This window comes from Wolffia australiana, chromosome 20 (genome assembly GCF_029677425.1).
Source record: "Wolffia australiana isolate 7733 chromosome 20, ASM2967742v1".
Taxonomy (NCBI): Eukaryota; Viridiplantae; Streptophyta; class Magnoliopsida; order Alismatales; family Araceae; genus Wolffia; species Wolffia australiana.
The window spans coordinates 6,480,431-6,492,993 of NC_135854.1; the positions used below are offsets into that span (position 1 = coordinate 6,480,431).

The 12,563-nt window shown below is 37.7% G+C and overlaps 1 protein-coding gene across 2 annotated transcripts; it reads right to left on the bottom strand.

The window, feature by feature from the left end:
• Window positions 1–3,890: 3,890 nt before the first annotated feature.
• On the bottom strand, window positions 3,891–10,150 carry LOC144716295 (beta-galactosidase 7-like). Of its 2 annotated transcripts, XM_078591412.1 has the most exons (11): window positions 9,967–10,150; window positions 9,087–9,230; window positions 8,916–9,012; window positions 8,108–8,248; window positions 7,915–8,018; window positions 7,089–7,184; window positions 6,918–7,018; window positions 6,062–6,168; window positions 5,109–5,970; window positions 4,942–5,041; window positions 3,891–4,200 (listed from the first exon to the last, which is right to left on the bottom strand). In XM_078591412.1, the coding sequence occupies exons 6-9, from the start codon at window positions 7,182–7,184 to the stop codon at window positions 5,936–5,938; spliced, it is 339 nt and encodes a 112-aa protein (XP_078447538.1). In that variant the 5' UTR covers window positions 7,915–8,018; window positions 8,108–8,248; window positions 8,916–9,012; window positions 9,087–9,230; window positions 9,967–10,150; the 3' UTR covers window positions 3,891–4,200; window positions 4,942–5,041; window positions 5,109–5,935. The 2 variants fall into 2 exon arrangements, with proteins under 2 accessions (XP_078447538.1, XP_078447539.1); XM_078591413.1 differs by lacking the exons at window positions 7,915–8,018; window positions 8,108–8,248; window positions 8,916–9,012; window positions 9,087–9,230; window positions 9,967–10,150 and having other exon boundaries at window positions 5,109–5,989; window positions 6,918–6,999; window positions 7,089–7,663.
• Between the last annotated feature and the right edge of the window lie 2,413 nt (window positions 10,151–12,563).

Sequence of the window (12,563 nt, forward strand, 5' to 3'; positions counted from 1 at the left end):
AGAATTAGAGACGGAGTGAGAGGGAATAAGGGAAAGAAAGAGAGATTTTGAGAGGGATATAGAGTAGGTGAGAGCGAGAGAGAGAGAAAGAGTTTTAGAGGAAGGGAGAGAGAATAAAAGAAAGAAAGAAAGATTTTGTGAGGGAGAGAGAGAGTAGGTGAGAAAAAGAGAGAACGGCAAAGAAAGAGAGTTTGAGAGGGAAGGGGAGACAATAAGAGAAAAAAGAGTGAGATTAAGAGAGAGAGAGAGAGAAGTAAAGAAAGACAAAGAAAAGGAGTTTGAGAGGGTGGGAGAGAGAATAAGAGTAAAAAGTGAGATTAAGAGAGAGAGAGACAAAGCCAAATAAATAGAGTATGAAAGAGAGTGCCAACCTGGTAACTGATACGATCGCTCTAACTAGAATTGGATGCACTTGATAGATCCAATATCTCGTGACATTCACTGATAGATGAATGTACGATATAGATGAGAGGGACAGATGGAGAGAGGTTCCTAAAAGAGAGGGAAAGATCAGGAATGGTCGGGAGAGGCCGAGCAGAAGGGGAAGGGACCGGCCAGGGACAAGCCGCCTTTAGATACGGTGAGGTAGAGACAATCTCGAGGAGGAGGATTGTAGAGGGGGATGGAGCTTGGATATATGAAGTGTTGAAAGGAGGGAAACAAACAATCACTTAAGATCAACTTTTAGTCTGCCCTCCCAGGAGGGCTGTGCTATTTAAAGAAATATGGTAAGAGAATGGCCTAGATGCCTTTAATTTTCAAATGACAATAATGCCCCCAACGAGGGCTTGGGATCCTATCAATAATCTCCCTTTCAATGACTAGCTTGTCCTCAAGCTGAGAACAAAACAGCTCATGGACCTGGAAGGTCCTCGTCCAAAACAACAGCAGGATCATTATCGCGTAGTCCTAGATCATCTAGTGGATAGGTAAAGTTGTGGATATGGAGGCCCTTCGTGCAATGATGCCCCAACGTGAACTTGTCATTGCAGTGGAAGCGAAGACCTTGTGCCCAGTGGCGAAGAAATTCATCATCCGTGAGTTGTAGGCAACGTGTTGGAGGTACCCGGTCTCTCCCAGCTCGAGGGTTTCCTGATACATAAGGGGGAAATCGAGGAGGCACCTCTTCAAGGAAACGCAACGGCTGCTCTGGTTGGTGGTCCCCTTGATCTTGTAACTCGACAAGGGTAGATTCCACTTCGATGGAACAAGCAATCAACTTGTCAGTAGTCCTGGGCAGGAGACGCTTTACCTCGACACATACAACGGGGTGGAGGGGGGGCGTGTAGGGCATGCACTGCAGTGTTGTCAATGAGGGCGAGTAGGTAACCCATGAGATCCATGAAAGAGGCTATCAATTCGTCCACCGTCCCGGTCCATTGAAGGTGAACGAGGTGATGATACGCCACAAGAGGGTTGATGTTGAAATAACGATTGAGTTGTCGTTTGAAATCAGCCCAGTCTAGAAAGCCTGCACGATCATCGATGATGGACCATCGAGAAGACCTAGCATGAGGTCATCAGCAGCCGCATTGTGGAGCCTGGGCTGACGCGAAGGACCCAAGCTTCAAGTACATGGCTTGACGAATGGTCCTGACAGTTTGTTTGTTTTTGCATTTTGTCTGAATGGACCTTTTATGCCCCCCGTGTTTGGGGCTCCGTTGTCTTTGTTTTATGTTTGTTCTATCCAGGCCATGAGGGGAATGTCTCTCTTTGGACAGTTCCCGTAAGTGGCCCATTAGGGCAACCACCCTTACCTATATAACGGATGGTATGCCCTAATGGCCTTTTTGGACTTCTTGGTTGAAAATTTGAGTTTCTTTTCTCTTTGGAGTTCCACCATCCCTGCTAGGGAGATTATCTTCCTGTTTATGTTAGACTAGTCTGAGAACGACACCCGCCCATCGATCACTGCCATCGCTAATTCACGACCACAAAGACAATATTGCTGCCGGAAAAACTGCTTAAGTCACTGCTATCGACGACCTATCTTTCTGTCACTAGCATCACAGCCTCTGGGACCCTCTCACACAACTGCTTTGCGCCTGTCTACCAACTCCCTCAACTGCCGCTGCCATCATTCTGATTCCCTGGGGCAGCCTTGCATAGCCACCTCCCCCCACATTCATCGCTGCGACCACCAGTAGCCAACTATCTGTCACTGCTTGGTGCCACGCACGACAGCAAATTGGACGCAACGGCCTCTCACCAGCCGCCGATGGACAATGTCGCCCTACCTCACTGACGATCGGGTCGCGGGTTTAACGGCCGCCCCTTGGGCATTCGCCTGGTCCTCAAGACCTGCTTGACTGACAACTAAGGTGTCCCTTGGACTCTCAATAAATCCATGACAGGGCTGCCCTCTGAAAGCATTAGTCCATGCGAAGACTGCCCTCAAACTGCGCCCATCCACGCCAAGACCGTCCTACAACTAGATCATCTTTTGTCTTTCCGTGGGCTGGGGTTAGTTCTGACCACCCGCTCATTGTGCCAGCCTGGACTACCACCGCCCCTCAATAGACACTCCCGACGGGTTCCATATCTGTCCCTTGAATTTGCTTTTGCGTAGTTCGAGAAATCTCTTCCATGTCACTCTTTCTCACCCCTTCCCCGTGTGTTTGATCAGCTTGATTATTGTTTTACTATTGTCCCTGATGCTCCTCTGTCTGCGCTTAGTGTCATAGAGTTAGCCACGATCGCGAGGATAGGGAAAACCTCGTTCTTGGTGTGTAAATTGGGTCTGCTATCGACGAAGGTGGTGGACATGTTAGGGTTGTAAATTTATTTTCATTTCGTCAGTATTTGAGCAGATTTTTGGGTCATTGGGGGCATGTCCAGTCCCTAGACCCCTCGTGTTGTCTTTCAGGTCCGTCAATCCTTGTCGGTAGCAACTTGCGTGCTCTTCAGTTGATTTCAAATGATTGCATCATCATTCATTTTGTATTTTCACACCCTTTCCCCTTGTGGTTAGAGTATGATAGCTATATAGATAGTTAGACATAGCTGGATAGATAGATAGTAAGAGACGGATAAAAAAAAATAAAAAAAGAGATATTGCTATCTAGATAGATAGATCGGTAGTTAGACAAAGTTAAACAAAAAAGAGGTTATCATTATTTAGATACATAGACAGGTTGGCTAGTAGTTAGAGAGAGATAAACAAAAAATAAATAGAGATAAAGGGCGAATAACTAGTTAGATGAGTAGATGCTTAAAAACAGAGATAGAAAAAAGTATAGAGAGATAGATATAGGCAGATAGATAGATATAGGCAGATAGATAGATCGATAGATACATAGATAGATAGATAGATAGATAGACAGATAGACAGATAGACCAATAGATAGATAGATAGATAGATAGATAGATAGATAGATAGATAGATAGATAATTAGGTCGACATAGCAAGTTAGAGATCGCTGGGTAGATAGATAGTAAGAGATAGATGAATAAAAAAAAAGAGAGAGATTTCTGTCTAGATAGATAGGTTGGTAGTTAGAGAGAGACTAAAAAAAAGAGGTATATCGTTATGTACATAGATAGATAGGTTGGATGGTAGTTAGCGAGAGATAGACAAAAAATAAGTACAGATAAAGAGGGAGTGACTAGCTAGAATGATAGATAGTGAAAAAGAGAGATAGAAAAATAGTATAGAGAGAGAGATAGAGCTAAACGATTAGATACTTAGAGGGAGAGATACCACAAAGATAGAGCGTGAAGGCTACATCAATATATGTATTTCGAGGGACATGGATATATGCGATTGGTAGGCAGAACACAATTAAGAATGACAGAGATAGCAATATATATACGTAGAGCGACAGATAGACTGATTAATAGACAGAAAAAAAGTAGAGAGAGAGAGAGAACAGATAATGAGTAATTTAATCTGAAAATTAACATCTACTCCAAAAAATGATAACATTTCCTACCCAACATCCATTCAGATTCCATTTAGGGCTTGATTCTAAGGCTGGCATAGAGACCATGCGCTTGAATCTCTTTGATGAACCCTAAAAGATCATATCCTCCCTTAAAAAACATACTGCAATCGAGATTGGGAATTAAGCGAATGTGAAATATCTGCTGCACAAAAAGCCTACCCGTCTCTGAAGAGGCCAGTGTAGGTTCGAGAAAATGTAGGTCTGGATCGCGTCGAGCTCTTACTCCTTGGCTTTTTTTAATCAAATACCACCACATCTGCAAACAAACAGCTAGAGAGCAATTTCTAAGGAGATAGGTAGATAGATCGACAGGGATAGCTAGATAAGTAGAAACTGAGTGAGATACCTATATATTTAGATTGGCATCTAGAGTAGATAGCCATATAGATATATGGTTAGAGTAAGATCGCTAGATAGATAGTTAGATAGACATAGATAGTTGGAGATATCTGGATAGATAGCTTTTTAGAGACAGATCAATAAAAATAAAAAAAAGATATTACTATCTAGGTAGATAGGTTGGGAGTTAGAGAACGATAAATAATAAATAAAAAGATGGATATCGTTATCTAGATAGATAGATACGTTGACTAGTAGTTAGAGATAGATAAACCAAAAATAAGTAGAGATATAGACCTAGTAGCTAGCTAGATCGATAGATGGTTAAAAAGAGAAATAGACAGAAAATATAGAGAGAGACACATAGAGCCAAACATTTAGATAGATAGAGCTAGATATACCACATGGATAGAGAGCAATCACTACATATACATCAATATATGTAATTAGAGGGACATAGATATATCAGACTGGTAGATAGAACACAATTAAAAATGACAGAGATAGCTAGATATATACATACAGCGATTGATGGACTGATCAATAGACATAAATTAAATAGAGAGAGAGAGATATAGTGTTAGATTTAAAAGAACGGATAATAACAATTTATTCTTGAAATTAACATCTATTTCTGAAAAAAAGAAACATATATTACCCCAACTTTTAGTCAGATTTCATGTAAGGCCTGATTCTCAGGCTGGCGTAGAGCCCTGGCGCTTGAATCTCTTTGATGAACCTTACAAGATCACATCCCCCTTTAAAAAACACACTGCCCCTTAGAAACCCTACTTGTTGAATATCTGTTACAAAAAAAAATCCTACCTATCTCAGAAGAGGCCCGTGTGGGTTCCAGAAAACGTAGGTCTGGATCGCGTCGAGCTCTCTGTCTTTGTATTTATGAATCAAATACCGCCACATCTGCAAAAAAAAGCTAGAGAGAGAAATAGCAGAGGAGATAGGCAGATAGATTGATAGGGATAGCTATATAGCTAGATTGGCATCAATAGAAGATAGCTATGTAGCTAGATAGATAGTTACATAGACATAGAAAATTACAGATCACTGGATAGATTGATAGTTACAGACAGATAAAAAATATAAAAAAAATAGATAATGCTATCTAAATAGATAGGTTGGTAGTTCGAAAAAGATAAATAAAAGAAAGAGGGATTTTATTATAAAGATAGATAAATGGGTTGGCTAGTAGTTAGAGATAGTTTAACAAAAAATAAGTAAAGATAAAGAGGAAGTAACTACCTACATCAATGGATTAATAAAAAAAGAGATAGACAGAGATAGAGCTAAACGATTAGATAGATAGAGTGAGAGATACCAAATAGATCGAGAGCGATTGCAAGATATACATGAAGATATGTATTTAAAGAGACATAGATATATGAGATTGGTAGATAGAACACATTTAAAAATAACAGTGATAGCTAGATATATGCGTAGAGTGATAGATAGACTGATCAATAGACAGAAAAAAATAGTATAGAGAGAGAGAGATGCAGTTAGATATACATAGAGACAGAACAAAAAATAATGAACAATTAAATCTTGAAATTATCATCTATTCCTTAAAACGATAAGATTTCTTACCCGACCTTCCATTCAGATTCCATGTAGGGCCGGATTCTAAAGCTGGCCTAGAGACCCTGTGGTTGAATCTCTTTTATGAACCCTACAAGATCATATCCCCCCTTAAAAAAACATACTGCAATTGAGAGTGGGAATTAAGTACGTGTTGAATATTGGTGACAAAAGAACCCTACCTGTCCCTGAGGTGGCCCATGTAGGTTCCAGAAATCGTAGGTATGGATCGCGTCGAGCTCTCCCTCCTTGGCTTTCTGAATCAAATACCACCCTTGCGAAAAAGCACCTAGAGAGAGAAATAGATAATGAGATAGGTACATAGATCGACAGGGATAGCTAGATATGTAGAAAGTGTGCAAGATATCTAGATAGATAGATTGGCATCTAGAGTAGATAGGTAAGAAGAAAGTGGGCGCGATATCTAGATAGATAGATCGGCATATAGAGTAGATAGCTATATAGATAGATGGTTAGAGTAAGATAGCTAGATAGATAGTTCGATAGAGATAGCTAGTTAGAGGTCACTGGGTCGATAGATAGTTAGAGAGAGATGAAAAAAAAAGAGATATTGCTAACTGGATAGATTGGTTGGTAGTTAGAGAGAGATTAAAAAAATAAAAAGAGGGATATCATTATCAAGATAGATAGATAAGTTGGCTAGTAGTTAGAGAGAGATAAATAAAAAATAAGTAGAGATAAAGAGCGAGGAACTAGCTAGATCGATAAATGGTGAAAAAAAATAGTCAAAAAGTATATATAGAGAGAGATAGAGCTAGACTCTTAGATAGTTAAAGCGAGAGATACCACATAGATAGAGAGTGAAGGCACTAGGTATATGTGATTGGTCGATAGAATACAATTTAGAATGACAGATATAGCTAGATATATACATTGAGTAATTGAAAGACTGATTAATAGACAGAAAAAAAATAGAGAGAGAGATGCAGTTAGATTTACATAGAGACCTAAGAACAGAAAGTAAACAATTTAATCTTGAATTTAACATCTATTCCTCAAAAAGATAAGATTTCTTACCCAAACTTCCATTCAGATCCCATGTAGGGCCTGATTCTGAGGCTGGCGTACACCCCGTGCGTTTGACTCTCTTTGATGAACCCTACAAGATCATATCCCCCCTTAAAAAACATACTGCAATTCAGATTGGAAATTAAGCGCATGTAGATTATCCGCTTCTAAAAACCCTACCTGACTCTGAAGAAACCCGTGTAGGTTCGAGACAATCCAGGTCTGGATCCCGTCGAGCTCTACCTCCTTAACTTTCTGAATCCAATACCGCCACATCTGCAAGAAAATAGTGAGAGAGAAATAGCTAAGGAGATTGGTACATAGATCGCGAGGGATAGCTAGATAAGCAGAAAGTGGGCAAGATATCTAGATAGATAGATTGGCATATAGAGTAGATAGCTATATAGATAGATGGTTAGAGTAAGATAACTAAATAGATAGTTAGGTAGAGATAGCTAGTTAGAGATCGCTGGGTAGATAGATAGTTAGAGACCGATAAATAAAAAATAAAAACAGAGAAATTCCTATCTAGATAGATCGGTTACTAGTTAGAGAGAAATAAATGAAAAGTAAAAAGAGGGATGTTTTCTCGATAGATAGAAAGATAGGTTATCTAGTAGTTAGAGAGACATAAACAAAAAAAAGTAGAGATAAACAGCGAGTAGCGAGCTAGGTCGATAGATGGTTAAAAAGAGGGATAGACAGAATGTATACAGGGAGAGATAGAGATACACACTAAGATTGATAGAGCTAGAGATACCCAATTCATAAATAGTGATCGCTAGATATACATCAATAAATGTATTTAGCGAGACTTTGATATACAAGATTGGTAGATAGAAAACAAATAAAAAGGACAAAGCTAGCTAGATATACATATACAGTGATTGATAGACTGATCAATAGACAGAAAAATAAATAGAGAGAGAGAGAGATACAGTGAGTTATTCATAAAGACCGAAGAACAGATACTAAGCAATCAAATATTGAAATAAACATCGATTACCTAAAACAAGAAGATTTCTGACCCGAACTTCCATTCAGATTCCATTTAGGGCTTGATTATGAGGCTGGCATAGAGACCTTGCGCTTGATTGTCTTTGATGAACCCTACAAGATCATATCCCCCTTAAAAAACATACTTTGATTGAGATTGGGAATTAAGTGAATGTTAAATATCCGCTACAAGAAAACCCTACTCGTCCTCGAAGAGGGCAATGTAGGTTCCATAAAATGTAGGTCTGGATCGCGTCAAGCTCTCCCTCCTTGGCTTTCTGAATCAAAATTTTTTTTTGAAATAGCTTTCTGAATCAAATACCGCCACATCTGCAAAAAAACAGCTAGAAAGAGAAATAACTAAGGAGAAAGGTACCTAGATCCAGAGGGATTGCTAGATAAGAAGAAAGTGTGCGAGGCATCTAGATATATAGATTGGCATCAGGAGTAGATAGCTATATAAATACATGGTTAGAGTAAGATAGCTAGATAGATAGTTATATAGACATAGATAGTTAGAGATAGCTGAATAGATAGATAATAAGAGAAAGATAAAAAATAAAAAAAGAGATACTGCTGTCTAGATAGATAGGTTAGTAGTTAGAGAAAGAGAAATAGAATGTAAAAAGAGGGATGTTGTTGTCTAGATAGGTTGATAGATAGGTTGGCTAGTAGTTCGAGAGAGATAAACAAAAAATAAGAGGAGATAAACTGCGAGTGTTTATTTAGAGAGACATACATATATCACATAGATAGAGAGCAATCGCTAGATATACATCAATATATGTATTTAGAGAGGCATAGATATATCAGATTGGTAGATATAACACAATTTAAAGCGACAAAGATAGCAATATATACATAGAGCGATTGACAGACTGATCAATAGATAGAAAAATAAATTAAGCGAGACAGAGATGCAGTAACATATACATAAAAATATAAGAATAGATAGTGAACAATTTAATTTTGAAATTATCATCTATTCCTTAAAACGATAAGATTTCTTACCCGAACTTCCATTTAGTATCCATGTAGGGCTTGCTTATGAGGCTGGCGTCGAGACCCTGCGCTTGAATGTCTTTGATGAACTCCACAACATCATATCCTCAATTCAGAAACATACTGCAATTGAGATTGGAAATTAAGTGCATGCTAAATATCCACTAGAAGAAACCCTACCTGTCCCTTAAGAGGCCCGTGTGGGTCCAATCTATGTATCTAGATATCTTGCTCACTTTCTATCTATCACTCTGTCTGAATCACGTTGAGTTCTCCCTCCTTGGCTTTCTGAATAAAATACCGCCATATCTGCAAAAAAAACATCTACACACAGAAATAGCTCAGAAGATAGGTAGATAGATCAAAAGGGATATCTAGATAAGTAGAAAGTGAGCAAGATATCTAGATACATAGATTGGCATATAGAGTAGATAGCTATAAAGATAGATGGTTAGGGTACGATAGCTAGATAGATAGTTTGATAGAGATAGATAATTATAAATCGCTGGATAGATAGATAGATAGTAAGAGACAGATAAATAAGTAATAAAATAAGATATTACTATCTGGATAGATAGGTTGGTAGTTAGAGAGAAATAAATTAAAAAATATATAGAGGGAGATTGTTATCTCATTAGATAGATAGGTTGGCTAGTAGGTGGAGAGAGGTAAATAAACAATACGTACAGATAAACAGCGAGTGGCTGGCTAGCTCGATAGCTGGTTAAAAAGAGAGATCGACAGAAAGTATAGCTAGAGAGATATAGCTAAACGATTAGATAGAGCGAGAGATACCAGGGAGATAGAAAGCGATCACTAGATAGACATCAATATATGTATTTAGACAGACTTAGATATATCAGATTGGTATAAGAACACAATTAAAAATGACAGAGATAGCTAGATATATAAATAGAGCGATTGATAGACTAATCAAAAGACAAATAATTAAATAGAAAGAGAGAGATGCAGCTACGTATACATAGAGAAGCAAATACAGATGATGAAGAATTGAATACTAAAATTATCAGCAATTACTTAAAACTACAAGATTTCTTACCCGAACTTCCATTCAGATTCCATTTAGAGCTTGATTCTGAGGCTGGCATAGACACCATGCGCTTGAATCTCTTTGATGAACCCTAAAAGGCCACATCCCCTCTGAAAAAACATACTGCAATCGACCTCAAAGCCCTCTACCTCTTCAACAACCATCTCTCCCTCGCCTTCATCCCCAACCTCAAAGCCCTCTACCTCTTCAACAACCATCTCTCCCTCGCCCTCATCGGCGAGGGAGAGATGGTTGTTGAAGAGGAAGAAGAAGGGGCTCAGCGTGAAGGACGTGGTGCTGGTCGTTGTCGGGGCTGTTCTCGTCCTTCTGATGGTGGTCTGCTGCCGCCACTCCCATTCTGACAGTTCTCGGGATCAGAGATAGAGAGCTAGAATGACAACGGAGTTCAGAACTGGCAGTTCATGCCATGACAGGTCAGGACATGGCTATTTATATACATATACACAGACAACGATATATATCGATAGTAGGCGAGACTGATAGATACAGCCAGACTGATTGATATCTATCGAGGTAGATCGAGAGAGAAAACGACGCAGAGATCAACCTCCGGAGGAGACGATCAGAGATAGAGAGCGAGAATGAGAACTGAGTTCAAAACTGGCTAAAGAGAGACTGAGAGTCGGGTATTTAAAAACGAGCGGCAACAGCCGCCGGTGCGGTTACTAACGAAGGCTTTCCCTCACCGCTTATTAACGAAAGCTTTCCCTCCGTCGTTCGTCTGCTTCTATTTATTACTTGTTGCCTGTTATGTATATATATACTGGAAACTTGCTCAATCATTTCCTATTTCTTATTCTTCCTGTAATTTGAATATTAACTTTCCGATTTTCAAAAATTCGTTTTTACTTGGGATATGCAGTTGTCGACTTTTTTTTCAGCTCTAGCCAGTTTCTTTTGGATTCATTCACTAGTGTCAAGAGTTTTCAAACAAAAGAAAATAATATTTTGGAAACTTGATCGTTATATGTTGCCCCTTATATAAATCCGAAACTTGCTTATTCATCTCCTGTTTCATATTTTTCTCTCTAATTTGAATATTAGCTTTCCAATTTTGGAGAATTCGTTTATCTTTGGAATATAAATTTCTCGTTTTGCTTTTAGCACACGCGAGATTCTTTTAAATTTATCCCCGCATGTAAAGAATTTACAAAGAAAAATAATATTTTGGAAACTTTCTCCTTATATGTTGCCCCTCATATAAATCGGAAACTTGCTTAGTCATCTCCTCTTTCTTTTTTTTCTCTCTACTTTGAATATTAGCTTTCCAATTTAGAAGATTTATTTTTTACTTGGGATGTACATTTCTCGAGTCCTTGTCAGCATTAGTGAGCTTATTGTAAAATCATTCACGTGTGTAAATAATTTATAAATAAAATTATATTATGCAAACTTGCTCATCATAGGTTACCCCTTAAATATATTTGAAACTTGCTCATTCATCTCCTGTTTTCTTGTTTTTTTGCATTTAATTCGAAAATTAACTTTCCAAATTTGAAGATTTAATTTTTACTTGGGATGTACATTTCTGGAGTTATTTTTAAGCATTATCGAGCTATTTTTAAAATCCATAAAATTATGTAAAGATTTTACAAAGAAAATAAAATAATATTTTGCAAACTTGCACGTTATATGTTGGCCGTTATATATGTAGGAAACTTGCTAATTAATATCATGTTTCTTATTTTTCTCTTTAGTTTGAATATTAGCTTTCCAATTAAGAAGAATTAGTTTTTTCTTGGGATGCGCATTTCTCCATTTTTTTGCATTAGACAACGTCTTTTAAATTCATTCACTAATGTAAAGAGTGTATAAAGAAAATAATATTTTGAAAACTTGCTCATTATTTGATGCCCGTTATATATATTGGAAACTTGTTCAATCCTCGCATGTTTCTTTTTTTCTCTGTAATTTGAATATTAGCTTTCCAGTCTTGAAGAATTAATTTTACTTGAAATGTACATTTGTTAACTTTTTTCTAGCCTTAGTAACTTTCTTTAAATTCTATTCACTAAATTGCGTAATTTGGAAAGAGAATAATCATCTTTTCTATTTTTCTCAACATTGATGTCGAATTTGGCTATAACTGGATATTTCAATATGGTGCTTAAATTTAGCATTCATTGACAAGTTGGGTAAATCTTGAACCTTATGGGATTGCCAATGTAGCCTCAGAAAAGTGTATACTTATATCACTACTCGTTATCATAAAAGATGGCAGTTACAAATGTGCTATTGAAGAATGGTATGAGTGAGTAATATATTTGTTCTAAATAATACCATTCCTCTCTGGAAATGAATTTTTTACTCATAGTAAACTTGATTTGGCGATGAGGTTAATACCAAGTTTAAGTGGAAACTTTCTTCAACTTAATTTTAATATTTAAATAATAAATGCAAGGAAGACCTTTTAGGGTAAGAAAACACATTGTCATATCCCTTCCTAGAAATTGAGAAGATACGATAAACCACAATAAATGGAACATTTTCTTGTTTATGGTATCCAATCAATTCAATAACTGCTGAAAATTCCTTGGAGCATGAAACCAATCTAGTACTTTTCGATCTGATTATGATGAGCCTGC

Excerpts from the sequence above, each read along its gene's own strand:
- LOC144716295 (XM_078591412.1), bottom strand. The coding sequence starts at position 7,184 with ATGTGGCGGTATTGGATTCAGAAAGTTAAGGAGGTAGAGCTCGACGGG. Across the intron at positions 7,019-7,088 it reads ACGGGTTTCTTCAGAGTCAG|GGGGGATATGATCTTGTAGG; the intron begins GTAGGGTTTTTA and ends ATGTTTTTTAAG. Across the intron at positions 6,169-6,917 it reads GGATCTGAATGGAAGTTTGG|GTGCTTTTTCGCAAGGGTGG; the intron begins GTAAGAAATCTT and ends TTCTCTCTCTAG.